At 34.0% G+C, this 21,960-nt stretch overlaps 2 protein-coding genes across 2 annotated transcripts in view; one reads left to right on the top strand and one right to left on the bottom strand.

Moving 5' to 3' along the window:
• The window catches only part of LOC110036914 (aquaporin SIP1-2), a 19,855-nt gene extending 8,948 nt beyond the window's left edge, over nt 1-10,907 (top strand). Inside the window, exon 3 of the mRNA XM_020741474.1 lies at nt 10,510-10,907. Within this exon, the coding sequence (XP_020597133.1) occupies nt 10,510-10,668 (159 nt within the window). The 3' untranslated portion in view covers nt 10,669-10,907. The remainder of the gene's footprint in view (nt 1-10,509) is intronic.
• A 4,589-nt stretch (nt 10,908-15,496) lies between these two features.
• The window catches only part of LOC110036911 (protease Do-like 9), a 24,989-nt gene continuing 18,525 nt past the window's right edge, over nt 15,497-21,960 (bottom strand). The window contains exons 6-9 of the mRNA XM_020741462.1: nt 20,397-20,498; nt 20,203-20,253; nt 19,959-20,063; nt 15,497-15,846 (exon numbers count right to left, since the gene is read on the bottom strand). Of these exons, the coding sequence (XP_020597121.1) occupies nt 15,748-15,846; nt 19,959-20,063; nt 20,203-20,253; nt 20,397-20,498 (357 nt within the window). The 3' untranslated portion in view covers nt 15,497-15,747. The remainder of the gene's footprint in view (nt 15,847-19,958; nt 20,064-20,202; nt 20,254-20,396; nt 20,499-21,960) is intronic.

Below are 21,960 nucleotides of genomic sequence, written 5' to 3' on the forward strand. Positions count from 1 at the left end.
ATATATATATATATATATATAGTGATTAGTGAACATTTTATGTTATTAGCTTTGACTTCATATCTTCTCGAAGCTAGGAGGTCAGCAGAAATGGAAAAACCATTCTTTGTACAATTTTTGTAACAATCCTTCCTTGATCAATCCTAGGTTAGGAATCCAACAATTTTGAAAATAAGCCTCTGCTTTCGAGTTGAAAAGCGGGGTTTAACAACCAAACAAATTCCTGGTTTTCTGCAACAATAGAGAGAGAGAGAAAAGTGTTAGGTCTCCAAATGATTGATACACATGATAAATGATAATTAATACAGGCGAAAGTGAACATATTGCAGACAGATTGATTTTCTTGGTTGAGGATTGGTTTGGCGTCATAGCTAGATTGCTGTGGAATAAGACCCGGTCTACATTCCTTGTTTTAGCAAATACTAGAATCTGCCTGGCTATTGGGGTTGTCATTGTTGATTCAACTTAATGTCTCCTTGGCTCTTGTAGTGTATGCAAGGAATAGGTAAGGTAAATCACCATTGAAACTGAGTTAAGATTTTATTATTAAAGAATAAGGCAAATAGAGAGCTTTTTTGGGTTTTATTTTTTGATTCATTTGATGTTGGCGTGGTAATTACAACTCTCAATCTTGGAACACTTGAAATTTCTACCCATTCAAGTATGATTGTCAACAAGAATTCACTTAAGAAAAATAGAAACTTTCTTAGGTGTCTGTGAGAGACGAGAAGCCAAATGCGGACAATTTTTCAACATCGGACTGTTGGACAAATTCGACAAACCCACAAAGAATGGCAAAGGAAGTTTGGGAATCAATTTTGACAAAGCTATGAGTTCCACTATGATTTCCTTTCTACCTTCAAGCACAGAAGAATCCACCCCCAAAAATAGGGAAATCCTTCTTTTACATGGAAATGTGTCATTTTTAATTTGAGTTTATTAGAAAATGGTGAGCCCCTTCCCATATTATACATGGAAATGTTTGTCACTTTTAGAAGAGATATTTGTTGCAAAAGGCTCATAGCATTCAATCCTGTAAAATTTGTAGTTTTGAGAATTTTAAATGTTCATGGATGATTTGAACAATAATTAATGTGTGTTAGTGTGATTGGGTAATGTTTTTGCTCACCGAGTGCATTTCAGAGGGCTGAAAACTTAAGGATTAAGAGCTATCATTGCATCACTACTCCTTGCTTTTCTATACGTGGCTTGTTAAGGAGGGATTAGGTCAGGTTGGTTAGCTTGTGTCCCTTCATTGCTTAGATTACTTAAACATGGGGTCTATATGTTCATTTTCATGAGATGATTTGATGGAGTTTTCATGCTATTTCAAGCACATTTAGTGTTTAATTTAATTATTAATAGTAAAAAATTCTGTTTGATTCAAATAGGAGTTTTTACGATTCTAACATCTGTTTATCAACTTCTAAAGTTTAGATAGTAAAATGTAGATCTAGATAGGTTTATCAAGGATAATAGAGGGTGAAAGACACATCAATAAAGCATTTTAGAATGAACTAACCCTATGAATTTGGAAATCATAGGATGAAGGCTACTACGAAGTTATGAAGAATAATGGAGATGGATTCAAAAAACCATCATAAAAATTCCATATATGACTAATCAAGATGAATTTTCAAAATATCAACTTTTTTCCTTTTAGCCTGTTTATTGTGTTTAACTAGATAGCTCTTAGCATTATTATGAGCAACAATATTTAAGCTTATGAAGTTCCTAATTGAATTTATGTATTAATTTTCTTATTTACATCCTTCAATGCTATTATTTTGACTCATTTTTGTTTAGCTTTTCAATATGTTGGATTTTGTTTTCTTTTAAAGTAATTTGTATTGTCTTTTATTATTGATAACTTTTGTAGAGAATTTGTTGATGGTTTCACTGATATTTATGTAGAATTTATATAAATTTAGGAGAGCTTCTAATAAAAATCAATGGATAATAATTATGGAATCAATAATTCATAGATTGGTTCCATGGAAATAAAAAATTTGTGTATCATTGAGGTGATATGAAGTGAATAGCGAAGGAGAAGGTTTGGAATATTATTTGAGATAGAATTAATATGTCCATTCCATGCTTAAATGTCAATTTTTTAAATATTATTCCTACAGATATTTAGTGAGAATATTTGTTGGTTGCCCATTTGTGGCAATTAGACTAATGCCTACTCTTGTTTATGAAAGTCCTATCCGCTTGAATACATTATGATTAATCACATCAATTGGATTATGTGTAAAATTAATGATTGATTTGTTAACACAACAGAGTTTTGTAAGATCTTTTCATTTTACATTTAAATTTTTTAGGACAATTTTTTGCTATAACAAGTTATAAATTCTTAGTACCATGAATCTAAATATGGTTTCTATTCTAAATCTTGTCGCCATCTTTTGTTTTTTTACTTCTCCAAGTCAAAACATTGCCTCCCAAGAATGTGTAATATCTTGAAGTTGATCTTCTATAAATAGATCTTAAATAGTTGGCATTACATATGCTTCTAGTGTTTGGTTCTATCCCTTAAAATAATATTCTTTTACTTGAGTTCTTTTTAGATATTTGAAAAAATTATTGTACAACCCCAAGTTGTATTATTTTTTTAGGATTATGCATGAATTGACTTACCATAAAAATAGTATAAGCAATATCAAGTTTAGTATGTGATAGGTATATTTCTTCCCACAAATTTTTAATTGAAACTTTTCTATATGAATTTCTCTTCTAAGCTCTTTAAATTTATGATTGAATGTCATGAGGCGCTCGATAGACTTGCATCCCAACATTTTTTTTTAATAAGTCGGTTATATATTCATTTTGAGATGAAGATCACATTTAAAAATTTGCAACCTTAATTCATAGGAAGTACTTTGACCTACCTAATTCTTTTACTTCAAATCACTACTGGGATGATGTTATTGTTGACTTAAATTAATAGTGTGGAGACTCCAATGGAAATCACATGTTTCACAAATAATTTATGGTTGGCTTGACTCAGTATTCTACGTCGAGCATTATCTTGGTGAATCTTTTGAACCATGCCTTTGGAGATTGTTTCACTTCATGTAATACCTTTTTTTTAATATATATTCCTTCTGTTCCTTTTTTGAGCTAAACATTGATGGGACTTTTTATATATATTTCTTCTAGATTATCATGTAAGAAGACAATCTTAACATCAAATTATTATATTTTCAATCCTTATCAGTCTCTAATGATTAAAGAAAACATCATTCATTTTAGAAACATGAGCAAAAGTTTCATGATAATTAATCCTAGATATTTGAGTGCAAATGAGCTATTAATTTTGTCATTTATGATAAAGACTTATCAATATCTTTTTTTTATTATTATTTGGTAATGCCATCCATTTCCATATTTTATTCTTTTGAATGGCATTCATTTCTTTTTCTCATAATATTATTTCAATTCTTATTTTTTAAAACCGTAGGGAGAATATAAACAATATGAAGACTAGCAAAGAAAGATTTTGTGTCAATGTAAAAGATTTTTTTTAAATGATATGGATTTGTCTAATGGATCAGTTGAAGTAATCTTGTTGCAAGCTTAATGGCTCCCTCAGCTTGTCTATTGCTAGTGATTAATTCAATTAATTTAGGTTAATGGTTCCCTCTGCTATCGTTGCAAACATATTAAAGGGCACAAATCACTGAGTCTCAAATATGTTAGGTGCAGAGAATGATCCCCAAATATTGCTATTAATGAGAGGGAAATGACTTATTTCTTGAGCTACTATAGCAGACAACTAATATGTTTGTGTTTTGCTGACTGACTATTATCACAATAAAAAGTTTCAATATGATTTTTTTAATAATTTTACAAATAGCAGAAGGATGGTCGAGACATAGGCATTGGAGTCATTTCCTTATTTCTGTGTTTTAAAAGTGCTAGAAAGTAAAGATCATGTAACAAATTCTATGGAGTTTTGTGGTCATTGAATTTCTCAAGGTGATGGATCTTTCTTTAAAGTCTACTCGCCCTTCTTATGCCCTATTCCTGAAGTACACAATGTGAAGGGTAAAATATAACACTACATTTAGAATATGCATTTATCTTTTGAGTATATACAATTGGTGAATAAACTTGGTACATGGGGGATATTTTAATGTTTGGGGGATTTATTTATTAGAATGTTTCCTTTTTTTGTGTAATAGTTGTCAAGAAATTTTCGGTAATGAATATTTTTTTTTTTGCTAGAGCAAAGAGTACATGAAATTAATTTATATGAAAATTTGGTTATATGGTTCGCAGTTCATGAATCAAGAATTTAAGAGTTAGAATCAGACATTTTTTGAGATTTTATGCGCATGAAAAGAAGAGTTAATGTCTGAGAATCAAAGCTAACAAGTACGTACTATAGGGGTCTTCTCTAGTTATGCATGTAAACTTTTCAACTTTTGATTTCTTATTTCTAAAACTAATTGGGCGATTTTTTATGTTAACTTAATTTCCTTAATTTGATTGCCTCTTCTACCTGTTAGTGTGGAATTGAAACCCTAGGGGTAGCGGTAGGGGAGAAAACTGATGGGAGAAACTCTCAATCTCAGGGTTATTGCATGCTCGTGTTCCCTCCTAGGTGGCAATCCGCATGAGAACTGAAAAATTTTTGCAAATTGTAGTATGGGTTATTGGATTAGTGTCGGAATCTCTACCAAGTTCGTGTCATGTGTCTCTTTCATGCTATGCAACTTGATCAAGATTCCTAAACCTACGTCATGTATTGAACTAACCATGGTTTGAGTGTCATCAAAGTCTTGTATAAACTAGGGTCACCATGAAACACCATCTTGTCACCCTTCTGGAACTCCGTTGTCATGAGTTTCTAATTCATCTTAGTCTCCCTTAAAGGACTACAACTATTTCATACCCAATATCACATTAATGCTTCCTAAATCAAAGGGAAGAAAATCCTCCGTCGCATGAATACTTTGCAGTATTAAGATAACCCATTTAAAAATTCCCTTGCTCTTCTTCACCTGTTCCATCCCCATCTTGACTCCAAACTTTTCCGTGTCAAGCATCTCAAGCTCCAATTGCTTTACTACTTAAATAGAGATGAAGTTGTGGGTAACCCCATTATCAACTAACACCACTACGTCCTGCTCTTCCATGTCCCCAAATTTTCATAGTATGATTCGATGTTAACCCCACCACCGTGTTCAATGAGACTTTTACCACATCTATGATAGGGTTTTCCTCCACTACAACTTCTATTTCTTCATCTTTTGCCTCATCGTCACATATTGTGATAACCTGTAAGGTCCGATCCTTGCAACTGTCCTAGGGCAGACTTTTCATCACACTGAAAACATAAACTCTTAGCTCGCACCCCCTAAATCTGTCTATGTAATTATTTTGAATTTTTCCTTGGTCGTAGCTCAATATTTCTGTCCCATGGAGCCTTCCACCTGAAATCTCATTATTTGAGTTTTTGGTATCGTTATGATTGTAGCATTTCAATATGGCACTCCACTTGTGTTGCTCCTATTAGTCAGTTTCATTGTATTTTTTATCTTCAATCAATTGCGCTAATTCCATAGCTTCTCCAATCTTCGTGGTCTCAGTAGATGAAGTGTTGCTCAAATTTTTTGCGTCAATCTTTTTATAAAGTTTTCTTCTAACAACTCTTTTGATTCCTCTCTCAAACGACTAGACAACATCTCAAATTTCTCCTTATAGTCTATGACAGATTCTTCCTAGACCAATGCAAAAAAAATGCTCAAGTAAATCCCCTTTCTGAATGGTTCTGAAACACTCCAACAATCGGTTCTTGAATTCTTTCGATGTTCTGATTGGTTGATATTCTCTCTATTGATATCACACTAGAGCCTTCCGTTCCAAACACAGAGCAACCACCAATAATTTTTCTTCCTCCATTAGTCTATTAACAGCAAAGTAACTCTCCACACAATAAACTCAATTATAGGCATTCTCTCTTTCAAAGATCGACATCTTCAACTTTGTTATGTATGAGCTTCCTCTCTAATTTTCTTGATTGAAGCTCATCTTATCCAAGCGAGGCTTGATTTCCCTTCCGCGACCCATATTGATTCTTTTTTTTTCTATAAGTTTAGCTCACCCCATAGTCAGCAAACCCGCCCCAATAGGCTCCTGGATTGTCTTTTGCCTGAAGGCTACCACAACAAAAGACATTGACATGGTTGGATGCAACCCTCGATCAGTGGTTCGACCCACTGTGATTCTTTGTTCCAGCCTGAAATTCTTCGAATTGATCTTCTCCAGCCAAAAATGCATGTCGCCCATTTCCACCTACTGTCAGTCGTTTCAAACCTCCATATCTTCAGCAAGTCCCTCCATATTCTGACGCTCGAATCCACTCCTACTCCTTTGCTCGATGCCATTTGCTTTCGTTCATTTTTGCTGTCCGGACGTCGCGCTATTCCTTCCAAATGTTGGAGCTCTAGTTCGCTCACGATTCCATTGTTTGATCCTGCTGCTCTGGATCTCGCTGAGGCAGCGACACAAACCTGATGCCGCACAAATTCTTCTGATTGCTACAACGTGTGTATATTCCCGACTCCATCGCTTAATCCCGCAGCAAATAGCGGTAGGTTTGCATGAAACTTTTTGATGTTTTTCATCATTTCTTCTAGGGATATGAATCTCCCCTCATTGGACGAGAATCGCCCTCCATGACCAAGAATCACTCTTCCATTCCAGATCTGATTTGATTATTTTGTTGGTCGTTATTACTCTCATGACATTTTTTTATCACGAAGGCAGACTGCTTGTACGCCCTGGGTTCGTCATTGGCTTCCCAACTAGCTCAATTCGAGATTGTTTCGCAAGGTTTGTTAATGAAGGTGGAACCCAGTACACCACGATCTTGTCATTGGTTTCTCAACTCGCTTGAATCACTACTGTCTTGCGTTGTTCTCTCACGATGGTGGAACCCTATACTCTATGATCCAATTGTTGGCTTCCCAACTAGCTCGAATTGCGGCTGTATCACGATGTTCAATCATGAAGACGGGATCTTATATGTCGATATCCCGTCATAGGCTTCCCATCTAGCTCAAGTTACGACTTGATTGCAATTACTTCCAGGTTGTTGCTCTGATAACAATTTGATAGGAAAGAACAAGCTTCCGTAAAACTTAGGGCTTAAATAATAGATTACATTCCACTTCTATCAAAACAAAATTATAAAATCTCAATACATAAAAGATAAACACCTACAATTCGAGAGGTTGGTGATAGCTCCCAAGTCTAAACCCTTAGATTCAAAACAACAATCAAACATAACTTAACCCTCAACATATTAAGCTTTATTTATATCCCATAATAATGACTAAAAAATGACTAAATTATTTTTAGTCTTGCGCCTAACATAAGTCTTCACATTTTTTTGCGGGCTTGGCGTCAACTCATTGTAGCTCTAGGTTGACAACACCGTAGTAGCTCTAACACCTTTCTTCTCATTGAAGAGAAATAGGAAAGAAAATGTACTATGTTCTGGGAAAATTATTACTGATTTTTAATATTTATTAGAGGAATTTAATCCATCGACCATTGCTTTTTCCTTGTACAATATTTTACTACTATGTTATACGGAGTATGGGGCCCTCGAGTTCACATCATATTTTAGTTTATCTTATTTTTATCTGATGTGTTAGAAATTATATTAAAAAATAATTTATTCTTACGAGAAGTTGAGTAATAAATTATTTCCTTTGATTAGATTTATTTCATTTCCTATTTTATATATTTTTTTTAATCTCCAAAAAAATTAATATGAATTGGTTAATTAAAGATATTAGAAGTTATATCTTGTCTTTCTCTTTATTTTTTTTTTGTTGTCTTTCTTATTCTAGGATTTATATAAGGTTATTTATGCCACTTTTTTATATTAGTAAAATATTTCGGATTATTTTGAATTTCAACATGATATGAAAGCCTAATTTCGTATCCTAGCTATCGGTCTTTGCAGAACCGTCAGACTCCATTTTTGTCATCCTCCATGCGAGAAGGGGCACTCGTCTTGGTATTTGAAATGACTTTGTCTTCTCTCCCTGCAAGCTTGGCCTATCGGCTGACCCTTCCCAAGCTGAGAGCTTCGACTCTGCCAGCCTTTAGAAAGCAAACGACAGTTTCCCAACTGTTTTTCTTCCTACTGTTTTTCCTCCCGTAGAGATTTGTTTCATGGAGAATTTTCTGCTGTTGGCTGCCCGGTAATTTCTTTCCCATAAAAAACTATTGCATATCTGCCATTTAGATCTAGCTACCACCGTTTTTCACCCTAACTGTCATTAGTTCCCCTCTTCTCTACTAGTTTTCTTAAAGGTTGCTGCCGCTGATTCTTTCGGTTGATAGTTCTAGCCATCGGACCTCCCTCCGCTGAAGAGTCAATCCCTGGATTGCAGTCTCAGACCTTATCGCGAGACTAGAATGCATCTAGAGTGAAGTCGTTCTTGACATATTCGTCGAGGGCATATCGCATGGGCAACCAACTGTGGATTTTTGCCGCCCTCTCATTTGCGGCCTCTTTTGGCAAGATTTCTACCAAACCGCTGTCGACTGGCTCGCCCTCTCAGTGACAACCCTTCTCTGATGAGCTGTGTGTCGATGGCTTCTATGTTGTCTCTCCCAGCTGCAGAACTTTCCTGCAGACCTTCCCGTCGTTCTTACCCGGAGGACCTTCCTGTCGTTCTTACCCGGAGGACTTCCCATAGGAAACAAAGCAGTTTATTTTTGTTGTCTTTCCCAGTCGCAGGAAACAACACGACTTTTCCGTGAAGTCCAGTGTTGCTTACTATCGTTTTCCGTCGTTCTTCCACAAAAATCTAGCGTTGGTTCCTGCAGCTTGATCTGTTGCAACCCTTTCTCCTGTAGTATTTTTTCCTTCTCGGCACAGGCGTCAGGGAGAGTTGCGTTTTCAGCTGCGCTTTCATCTATAGCTTTCTCCGTGAGCAAAATTTCCTGGGTGTGATTCGCTCTTTCTCACTTGTTGGAATCCCAATCATAGAGCTGCCACTGATGTTCGGAGAGTGAGAATTTCTCTCTCCAGTGGCACTCTCAACCTAAAAATTATTTTTCCCAGGCATGTCTTCCTATCGAAAGTGGACAGAGGGGAGGAACTATATTTGTCATTCCCCCCTGCAAGTTTCAATTGTTATTCCTTTTTGCAGGAAGTTGCGGCTGCAGCCGCCTCCATGGCGTCTTTCGTCATTTCACATGCGTGGATTGTGGAAACGAAGGGAAGCTTGTTACAGAGGATTTCATCGTTGGTTTGATTGCAATATGACTTGAAAATGTCTATTATAAAGGTGAGACTGGATGTATCCTTGAATGAAATCCCAGCTGCCGACCTACATGTCCTTCTCCATTAGTGTCTTCTCTGCTTCTGGAAATCTCCATGCAGGTTCTTCTTTATGTTTTCTTTGCCGCCAGAATTCTCTCTGCAGACTTCTTCGCTAGAACTCTCTTGGCCATCAACAACAATGACAACCGGTTCTCTCCTTGTAGGTTGCAGCCCTTTTTCTCTGTCGTTGGAAATCTTATCTTACAACAATCTGCCCTCTAAAGAACAATATCCTGTTTCAGGCCCTCTCCACTGCATAACCTTTTCCTACAATAGACTCTCCTCCGGAGCTTTTATCTATTTTTTCTACAGGTTTTGTTCTGCAGTTGTTTTCCTACAAGTTGTCTACTTCCCTGCAAACTCTCTTACAGTATTAGCTGGAGGAGCCTTCTGCCTACCTACAGACACTGTAGAAACTGCTACCAAGCAACAACCGTAGTTAATTAGAAGTCAACTTTTTCTACAGGTTGTCTACTTCCCTTCAAACTAACTTGCAAAATTACCTATAGGAGTCTTCCGTCTACCTACAGATATTGCAAAAACTGCAATCAAAGACAACCACAATTGTCTACTTCTATTCAAAATTCCCTTGCAGCATTACTTATAGGAGTCTTTTGCCTACGTACAAACACTGTAGAAATTGTAATCAAAGACAACTGCAATTGTCAGCTTCCCTACAAACTCTTCTGCAACATTATCTATACGAGTCTTCCGCCCATCTACAGACACTACAGGAACTGCAGTTAAAGACAACTGTAGTACAGTATGAAGATTTCAAGTTCTACCTCACGGGATCTTCCTCACCCATTGTTTGATCTTTTTTAATCCATGTTTCAATTTGAAAGGGAGTGCTAAAAGTTATATTAGAAATAATTTATTCTTGTGAGAAGTTATAAGGAATAAATTCCTTGGATTGAATTTATTTCCTTTCCTATTTTTTCCTATTTTATGTTGTTTCCTTTATCTCAAAAACAATTAATATGAATTGATTAATTGGAGATATTAGGAGTTATATCTTTTATTTTCTGTTATTTCTTTTTTATTTTATTTCTTATTTTAGGATTTTATTTATATCATTTTTCATTTTCATATTAATAAAATATTCCGCATTATTTTGATTTTTCACATGAATTTTGATCAATAAATAACAGGCATTTGGCTGGGCCTATATCAAGAACCGTCACAACACATGGGAGCAGTTTTATGTGTATTGGATCTGCCCCTTCATTGGCGCCATTTTAGCTGCTTGGGGTTTCCGGATTCTGTTCCCGCTGCCTTCTCCGAAGACCAAGAAGACCAAGAAGGCTTGAGCCCCTAGACTACATTTATAAGGTACTTGAATTCCTAAGCTCCCTGTATTTAATAAACATTTCTGTGTTGATGTTGTTTGGTGTCTAGTTTTTCGTATTAGCAATTGGACTATGCTCTTTTGATTACTATATGTTGCTTTAATGATGTTGAATATATCTGCACTGTATTTTGCGGAGACATCCAACTTTGCTGTAGCTATTATTCATTCTTATAGATAATATTAAAAATATGTTAAAAAGAGGGCACAAATGTAGTTGTACATCAATTTTTTATTAGGAGTTTTTGAATATTTAGTTTAAAAATGGCATGCTAGCTTCAAGTGGCATTTCCTCTTGAAACTAACGAGCACATCACTTGAGCAGGCGCTCTCTAATTACCTTACGCACTGACACATTGTAGCGTGCAGTGTCCAAAACACGTGTGGACGATAGACATATATCCAACTTATGCTCAACATGTTTGTCTTATATTCAATTGAAGAATAATAATAAATTTGGACATGCATTTGGTGAATAATTATGTTTAAATTCTATAAATATCGACTACATGTATAATTGAAGCGAAATTTTGATGATTTATATTGTACGAAATATCTTATACTAATTTTCTTTGAAGCAATACTCTAAAAAAGTATTCATAATTAATAATATGACTCATTTAATATTTATTTAATATATTTAATTATTGCACATTATAAAGTTTATACAATGTATAAATTATAATTACATGTCAAGTATCTTTTCATGTTCTATATTTTCAAAATATACTGTCCCATATTCATTTCCTCATGTCTGTATCTGCGCATCTTAGCCACTTGGGAATTGCATGAATAACGCACAAATATCTAAAATGAATCTGTATGGTTAAGATAAATCCTTGTTACTCTTTTTGAACTATCTTGTAGTTGTTAACTGTTGTTTTACGCTGAGCAAACTTTGAACAAAATTAAGAGAAAGTGCATACGTAAGGCACGGCTCATGGTTGGATAATCTTTCTACGAAGTACATCATATTAGGCTGTGATTTAGTTGAAAACCATCGCTGCAGGCTGCAATATTTTCTGGTTTAGTTGAAAGTGATATGGAGATTATAAATCGGCATCCCTACAGAAAATGTTTGGGGAACTTTTTAACCTGCAGAGCATGACACTAGCCTTGGACCTCATTTTAATTTTCATGGTTCTCTAGGAATTGGGACTTTTTCTTCTTAACAAAAGTTTTTATGTTGGTAATAGTGGCAGGATTTCCTGGTGTATGTTAGTTTAGGGTTTGTTTTGAATCACTTTTATTTTTGCTTTTATTTTTCTTAATTTTAAAACATGTTTGGTTAGTATATTTTATATATTGAAAGTAGAGGTTACTAGAAGAAGGGAAGAGTGCCTCCCTACAGAAGAGGGATGTGGAGGGAAGAACCAAAATGCCTTTAATATATGATATAGCTCCCCTATTTATAGGAGATTAAGGAAAAAAATATAGAATTACACGTTTTACCTCTGCTCTAGATGGGGTTTGTACAATATATTGTAGTTTTTTTAGTGCTTCTACATTTTGCTCAGCAGGTTCTTGGGTTGGCCAACTGAGCTGGGTTTCGGTCGTTTTTCGTCCGGGCATTGGTCAGCTTTCACTCCGCCGAGTCGGTCGGTTCTTGAGTGGGTGGCCAGTCGACCAGTCGGCTTGGCTGATTATTGATCCTAGGTGATCTTTTGGTGACTTTTGTTGGAGTCGTTGAGAGAGTTTTGTGTTGATACTTGTTAGGTCGTTGGAGGTACTAGACCTTTGTTTGGTCGTTGGCGTCAATGTCTGTCCTTCATTGGCCTTGTAGGCCCTTTGGTCATCAGACTAACCTTTGGTCGGTCGGCAAGCAGACCTTCGGCCAGCAGGGAATATCTTTGGTCGGCCAGATTCGTGAGGCCTGATAGCTTTTCACCATGGAGGGTCCTCATATATCTTTTAATCTGGACCGTTAGATTGTCTCTAGATTACACATTTTTTATGTACACATAATTTTGTTGTTTGAGATGCTTATGTTAGCAGGACTTGAATTGAGCTACAGATTTTGGTTATGGTAATAGATTTTAAGCCGGTGCGTGGTTGCTAGGTTCGGCATTGAAGCTCGATTGCTTGATTGGTTATAATTGACCATTAAGCTATTTTGATCCGTCGAGAACACATGCCGGCTTTGCAATGGCTTTTGAAGGCAGGTGGTTTTATTTTATTTTATTATTTTTTTTTTATTATTGCCATTTTTCCGCTTATTTAAAATCTAAATAATTTCAATTTTTGAATTAACAGGCCAGAATCATCTCAAATACAATGCTCTCTTTTTGGCTCTCCCTAAATTATTTCCCCATGATTGGTCTTAGTTAATGGTAAAAGCTATAGGAACTTTTAGTTTTTTGGTCATTCAGTGTCCCGCGCTTGCACCAACACGCATCTATAAGGCATGGATTAGAAGAATAATAATGAAAGAATACGTAGCTTAATTGTTCAGATGTGGATTAGTGTGGCTACTATTAGGGGTGTAAACGAACCAAACACGAATGAACAGAGTTCGGCTCATTTATATATCGAACTCAAAAAATTTATTCATATTCGACCCGTTTTTTTATTGAGCTAAAAAAGGTTGTTCTCGAACAGGCTGTTATGGTAGGCATACTAACGCCGTCCTCGGATGTTAATGATAGAAGTGAGATTTAAATCTTTTTATTTATATAAAATTTAATATATTTTTATTTTAATTTTTAATCAATGATTTTAATTGATTATTTGATTATTTAAAAATAATATTCTTCATATATATATATATATATATATATATAAAATAAGCGGAGCTGGAACAAGCAAATTTTTGTTTGTTTCCGCTTGTTTAAATATTGAGCGCAAAAAAATAGGTTTGTTTTCAACTTATTTGCTTAGCGAACAAATTAAATATGAGGTAAAGCCAAACACGAGTTATTTGCGCTCCTGATTCCAATGTACTTATATATCTAACATTAAATTTTACTTTTTGTATATATATCGCTCAAATATTTCATATCACATAAGGCATACCTTTATTTAAACATTTAATAAGGGAAATACCTTTTTCATTTATAGCTAAGCTGGTATGTACATAAAAATTGAATCTTAGGTTTGAGATGTGAATGCATTTGAATTTGAGTGTTATGCATGTAAATCTTCCAAATATTAAAATTTGTGTTTGATACGTAAATGCATACAAATTTTGTGGCATGCATGTAAATGCCCCTAAATTATTAATATCATATAATTGTAAGCAATTAAAAATTACATTTAGAAATAAAAAGAGACACGATGAAAGATAATAATACCCTGTAATGCCTTGTATTAAAGCAAGGGGTAAGCATGTGATATTTTAACTTTACGCCTCTATCTCCTATAAATAGGAGCTTTTTGCTCCTCTCTAACCCATACTTTGTAAGGTGTTCCATCTTCTCTCTTATAAACCCCAAGCTATAATATATAAAAAAGCTATAAATAGGGACTATTTACATGAGGTTGTTTTAGTCCCAAAATTTAGAGAAGTGTCAAAATAATCCTCAACTATTTTAAAATTGAGCCATAATAGTCCTTCATAAAGATTGTTTCAACCTCAATTTAAAAAGTCTTAAGAATTATTTCGGTGCATATATAAACTCTAAGACTAAAATAACCCCATATTAATAGTCGGGAATTATTTTGACACTTTAGTCAATATATAAAATGGATCACAAAACTTTGAGAATACTCCAATTCGCCCATACATAACAAGTTTGCGTGTTTTTTTGGTTTTTTCTCCTCCCTCTACATCTTCTCCCTTAAGGTTCCTGCCACTCTAAACCTTAGGCATGCCTCACAAGAAAATTTTAGATTCAACAATACCACTCTTCTACTTCCTTTCATCTTTTATTCAACACTTGCCATTTTATACCGAAATCAAGAATCCATTTGAGATGGCAATACGACACCACACCTTAATATCTTTTTAGATAAAATGCATTTTGAAAATATTTTCAAAAAATTACAGCTAAAATTTACATTTTCCTAACAAACCTGTCTATGTGAGGTGATAGATTTTTAACTAAAGTATGATTCTTTCAAAAAAAATAATAATAATAAATAAAAGAAAATTATAATCACTGCCCTAATTTTTTGAACATCAGATTATCTTTCAACACCTTCACAGTTGTTTTTTAATAAGCTACATGTCACGGACAAATAGTCCCACATCGGTTAGGTGTAAGGCCAAAAAACAGTATTTAAGTCCTGGACTGCCCACCATCCACGAGCTCTCTTGGGAGGTGACAAGTGGTATCAGAGCAGATTACTGCCTGCCAGGTGTGTGGACTCTCCATGGCCCAGTGGGAACCTCGGTGGAACCGATCCGTGACAAGGGCGTCACGTGATTGAGTGGAGGAGAATGTCACAGACAAATAGTCCCACATCGGTTAGGTGTAGGGCCAAAAAGCAGTATTTAAGTCCTGGACTGCCCACCACCCACAAGGACTCTTTTGGGAGGTGACATACAGCTGCCTAAACAAGCCCTAAATCACAGCTATTGCGAAAACACCTATGCTAAACTTTGGCAGTTGCCCCCCACCATACAATTCACTCAAGCCCACCCCATAAACGTAGTCAAACTGATATACTAAGTACTCCTAGTAAAAATAAACATTCTGTTTCAATGATAGCCTAAAAGAAATTGAATGGTGAAGCAGCATGATACCCTCATAAGATAATGAATATCGACATTATACAGCATTTTGATGAGTACCCTCACTAAAATTTATATATATATATATATATATATATAGATGTATATCCACCAGATCTGTTGACAACTACTTAAAAAAATTTCAATACTGGAACTGGCGTCATCCCCTAGAGTTGCAAGTATTACATGCCAAAACTACAAGGCCCAGAACAAGAACGGCCTTTAGAACAACAACAAGAAAGAAAAAAAAAAACAAAGAGAGTGGTAGAATTAAAAAAGAAAAAAGAAAGAGGTAGAATTTAAAAAAAAAAAAACCAAAATGCTCCATAAATAGCTCAACAACAGCACAACACGTCTGCGTAGCTAGCTTCAAGACTTCAGATCAGCTGAAATTGAAGAAGGAATACAATGCGTGGTGAGAATTTCTGGAGTTGCTGCTTTTGCTGTCTTCGTCTCTAGGACTACAATCTGTAATCAGAAAAATATAAAACCATTAAAAAAAGATTTTTAGGGAAATCTGTCTGCAGATGAAGCACTAACTCACTGCATTAAAAATTAATAAACAATAAGAAGGGTTTGATTACATCTAACGCTATTTATCATAATCATCATCGTCATTACCATATTCCAATTATTGGGATTGGCTTTGAAAATCCTCAGTTTTCAATCTTTCTACTGACTTGTACATAAGGTGTTAAGTTTATTACATATTGCATGACCTCTATCTTAGTTACCTTCAGTTTCTCTCTTTTTCTTCCAAATCTTTGCACAACATCAGCATTTATCTTATTAAGTCTATGAACTTTTCTTCCTTAGATGCTACTCCCAAAGACTTTATAATATAATCATTTTTTTTATTTTATAACACCTATTTTAAGACTATCATTTCTATCATACTCAATTTATTATAAATAACTTTCTTACTGCTCAACCCTCAATTGCATAATAACTTTCTTACTGCTCAACCCTCAAATACATTGTATTCAGATTCTTACTGAGACTATCATTTCTATCATACTCAGTGATTGGAAACTCATTAATCACTCTATAGCTAAAAATATCAATTAATGAGTTATCATGTGCATCTTTACTGACATCAACAAAGCTTTGACACACCCTTTTTACTCTTAATTTGCACTAAATCAATTTACTTAGTACTCAGTAATTTCTTCTTAAGGAAAAAAAAATGGAGATCTTTTCATTGTTTTTTTTTAATTTTAATATTAATTGCCTTAGCATTAAAATCACATGCATGGTGAATATTCTTTGCAGAAGAACTAAATTACTTGATGTCGATAAAAATTTTCTGAGTTCATGTTTCATTACCCTTGAATAACTTCATTGTACGACCCTTAAGTTTAATTACCTAATAATTATCATAATTCTAAAAAATATTGATATCAAAGTATTAACCAATCTACTATAATAGCACTGATAATTTTCCAAATCTCAAAAATAATCATATATAGACCAAAAGTTTAAACTTTATACATTTTCAAAACTAATTTCTCTTTCATGTTTAGATCAATCTATAATATGCCTCATTATTATGCATTTATAATCTTCCAAAAGGAGTTTTTAAGTCCATTCAAATAAGCATCTTCTTCATTGATGTCTTAATCTTTAATTAAAATTTTAATTATCACAAATTATAATGAATTTTACTTGATCAAAACAATGTTATGAAAAGCACGCATGCTTTGGCGTGTGAATGAAAATTTTCCTTTGCTGCTAAAGCACAATCATGTGTGCAGATCGGAGTGCTTTGGCATGTGGAGCACATCCATGCTTGTGAATCGATCAATTGAGCCACATGACGTAAGATATTCAGCTGCTGGTTGACATCATTTTTCTTTCTCACATGAAGAGAGATATGCTCAAGTTATGATCCCGAATTCATTGCAGTGCACAGACACATCCAGCTCTAGAAATAACTCTTCTCAAACCTCATGCCACTCTTAACTCTTCTGCTCATTACATCTAGGGGGAAAAAACATTCTCCTCATTGCAAACGAAGATGACTACAAAGATGGAAAGCCTCTATCTTCAAAGATTATAGCTCTCATTCTCAATATAATATTTCTTTATATTACAAATTACAATCTTCCTCCTTTGACTTCTAAATCATTCAATTCTTCATTTTTTTCTCAACCCTTTATCGACTAAATTTTAAATTCAGTAAATGATTTGACTATTCAGATGTTTCTCTGTGGTATATTATGCCCCTTGCTTTGTGCAGTTTTAGCATTAAGGGATCTGTCAATGAGATGCACTTTCAAATTGTCTAAAAGTTTTACGGGCAATTTTATTTTTTTATTTAAAATTTATAATATTTATGTTTTTGTTTGTGTTAAGATGAATTTAAGGTTCCTTTGTTGATTCAAATAATCAAGACATGAATGAAAATCTATGTAATGGGAAAATTTGAAAAATGATAAATGAATGTTTGATTAACATTTATGTTCACAATCATTAGAGCTTTTGAATCACTTAACAGATGCATAGATATTATATTATTGGATAATGGCATGAAATAATGGTTTGCATCAGGGCTATCAGAAAAGCTCATCATTCATGAATAGCTTGTATTTGGTTTCCTAAGAAACTCGTGTTAATTCTATTCACTAAAAAAGCTGAGCATGAATAGATGCATTGAGCTTGATTATTAAATAAGACAAACATATTGATCGTCATTCAATCATGTTTGGCTCAAAATTAGCTTGATATGTGTGTGTGCGCAAATTATTATTATGTATTTAAATTTATTAATTGGTTAGTAGATAACTAAAATGATTCTATGAACGTTGGTTCATTATTTATTATTTTCATTTGTTTGAATATCATTCTTGTTTAGCTCATGCTTAGTTCGAACTCTAAAGAGCTAAACACAAGCACATCAAATTTAACGATTTGAACATACATTAACTATCAACTCGCTCAAGTTCCTTGTTTACCTCACTACTTATAATTGAAATTCTTGTAGATTACATTTGTACTTTGAATTATGACTTGCTTTAGGTATTTAGTTTATTCCTTCATGTTGTTTAATAAATTGATATTTTTATAATTTATTATCAATTTTATGCTATGTTTAACTCGATTTTATAATTAAATTTATTTATATTTTTGGGTTAAAGGATAACAGTTATCTAAATTATTTTCAATTGTCCACGATAATTCTCCCTAGAGGTATGAATAAAGCAACTCTTACGTTTAATGTTCTTAATTTCTTAATGGCCGATGATAATGCTTCTTCTTAATAGTTGACTTAAAGTTTAAATCCTTTCATAATTTTAATTTAAAAAGAGTTTGTTGCATACTAATATACCATGATATGTCCCATGAAATAAAGTGCATTTTAATTGATTGAAACATGCACTTTTTAGCACCATGTAATTCAAGAAAAAAAGAACGCTTGTGTCAGATGATTAGGGCATACAAAAAAATTGGACCAAAGCTTATAGATTTCTTATAAATTAAGTTTTTCTCAAAAAAAAAAAAAAAAAAAAAAAAAAAGCTTATAGATCTGTCATATTTATTTCACTTATCCATTTCTTCTCCTTCCTCACTAGCTAGCATATCATATAAATCGTAAAAATTATAGTTTTTGTTCTGCTTACGACCCTCTTTGAAAGCTTCTAGCTAACTTATAAGCATTGTAAACGAATTGCTGCTTCTTATAAGCACATTTGTTTTCATATAATAGTTATACCTCTTCATCAAATTACCTTAGAATTTATTACCGGACTCTTAAAAAACCTATGCAATAATACTGCTTAAATAGTCTAATAATCTTTCCCATATTAAATTTGGGTCAACTATAGAATTCTTATTCATCTTTCTAAATGACCTCTCTTGAAAAATTAACCAGCCACATTTAAGTGCCAGCAAATTATCGCACGACCTGGCAGTTCAATTTATAGTCCTCAAATATTCATCCATAACTAATTCTCTTTATAATGCAATAAGAAATTTCTCCTAAAATTACCTTGCGGTCTTCACTAAAGCATTATCTTTTTTTTTTAGACTTTTCACTAGACTCAACCTTTCAATTTAAATAGGAAAATGACATAATCTGAAAAAGAAAGAGTAACAGTATTCATTTTTACTAGGAGTGGTTGGGTGAAACCAAAAGGGAGGAGAAGAAAAGACTTTCAGGTGTTTTCTCTTTCAAGGAACAAGAAACATAAATTAGAGATTTTTCAATTTCAACAATTTTTCACCCCAATTCTATCATCCAAACAGAGCCCAAGTTTTCAGGAATTTACCGTGGCTATAAGTCAGAAATGTCAAAGTTTCTACAACGAGAAAAAAGATTTTATGTGCCTGCCATACTCCAGATAATCAACAGACTTGACTACAGAGAACGCCAATGGATACCCATTCTGAATATCAGCAAAGAGTATAATTTCCTAATTCAAAAACTTTGTATTTAGCACTGCTCGTTACTTTAAGAAAAAAAATTGAGCAAATAGACATCCAACACCAAATAGTAAAGATTAATCCGCTGCTTAATGAGTCATTCATTGAAAAAAAAAGATTTCTAAACGGGACAAACTTAGGGACAGTTAAAGAAGTACCTGCTCATACTCCAAGTCAAACTGCAGGAACTCACTATTACAATTTTCTACCATAGTCGCCAAGCTTTTAAGGTTCTTGACAGGTTTTCCATTGAAGGCAACTACCTGAGAGAATTGCAGAAAAATAATTTAACAAATTGTAAGCACGTGATAATGATAATTTGTTTACAACCGCAAACAATGATTCTAAGAAGTAGAGAGCTAAACTACAAACACAATCAAAGCAACGGTATAGTCTACCAACCTGAGTGTTAACAATATCTTCATAACCAATGTTGATATCAGCCACAAGGACCTGAGATAATCCAAAAAAGAGAAAAAAAGAGTAATTTAGATGATAAGGAAACATCAGATAACAAACCTCTAGCTTTCTTGCGGATGGCAAATGAAATTTCAGTGTGAACATTTGCCTCTATACTAGTGAGATAAGGTAAGAACCTGAGAAACCACTACTAACTGTTCATCAGGTGATTGCGCCATTGCATGTAGATGCTTCTCCAACAACTTCACAGGTGCATCATATTCATAATCTTTGCCGTACTGCGAGTAGCCAGATACAATGTAAGTTCAGCATGTGGCACAATTGCTTGCAAAAAATAGTATAAGACATTTGCAACAATGCTTCCAAAGTACAATAGATGCTCTTCGTCCAGCTAAACACAGTTTAAATGAAAGATGATTATACCTTCCAGCTGCACGCATTATCAAGTGCTGTAGTAAAAAATACTGCTGCACTAAGCCACTAACCAAAGATACATTCATTAATTTTTCTTTCCAGGCATTCTCAAAACACGGAAGGAAAGAGAAGTGATGAATGATTTATTTTGTCTATTTGAAATGTAACAATGAAAGTGACCTTCATCAGCTCGTAGTAGCAGTCGACAAAATTTTTTTTTGTTCAGCACATTTTGGATGCAGATTTAATCCATCACAAGATTTTGGGCTAAGCATCTGTATGTTAGAGACAAATGTATCAACCTTTGCGCTCGAAATGATTTATTTTAATGATCTCATCAATAAATTGTCTTTCTGCAGACTCGAGCAAACATTTATCAATATAACTGCTTTTGCTCACTTAGAAACTTCTAATAAAAAAGATTAACTATTTACTCCTGTACATAAATTTACCTAAAATTTGCAAGACAACAAACAGTTAGGGCAGAATGGTAGCTTGAATCTCGCTTACAGTTAATTAATCATCTTCAGTATTAAGTTTGAAGCTTAACTTGAATCCGTTAACAACTGGATCTTCTTCTTTGTCAATCTTACAGTGAAAAAATTTTCAGTTCTCTTCAGCTTTTAATGATGCTTCCACTCTAGCAGTGCCCGTTAGTCATATGCAATAGTATACTGTTTGGCTGCTGAATAGGTGAGGCTTCCGTGTCTCAAATTGAGCTCCAACCTCCAGCCAAAAGATACTTTTAAGTAAAACTTTTAACCCTATTTCCAGGCAAACCATACAGAACATTGACTAAAGCAAGCGAGTGTTGCACTATAAACATCAGATGCTCATTATTAGACAAAGCATAGAACCAAAAACTCTTGCATGACGTTACACAACACTCCTATTAGCATTAAATCTAATCTCCATTTATTAACAAGAGAATATAGATACAATAACTCAAAGAAAATTTCTCTTTATAAGAGAAGTGAACGTCAGTCTGGCAAGTGCAGAAACATTGGAAATTCTAAATTATAACAATGTTGCAAACACATCAAGAACCAAACACAAGGAATATGCATGTAACTAGCGTAATGTGCACAGGTTGCAGCAGTACACCTGAAAGGCATAAAAGCCATTTTAACTTCCAAACAGAAGATTCCGGACAAAGAGAATTGAGAGTAAAAAAGAGTTGCAAGTATAGAAATTTGAAACACACAACAGACAAGAATAATATGGAAAGAAGCATTTGAAGAAAAAGAGTTTCATAGAACCTCAAAACAAGGTAATGAAAGAAGAAATATAAACCCATTATCATATATATATATATATATATATATA

The sequence above is a fragment of the Phalaenopsis equestris genome, unplaced genomic scaffold (assembly GCF_001263595.1).
Source record: "Phalaenopsis equestris unplaced genomic scaffold, ASM126359v1 Scaffold212537, whole genome shotgun sequence".
Lineage (NCBI taxonomy): Eukaryota > Viridiplantae > Streptophyta > Magnoliopsida > Asparagales > Orchidaceae > Phalaenopsis > Phalaenopsis equestris.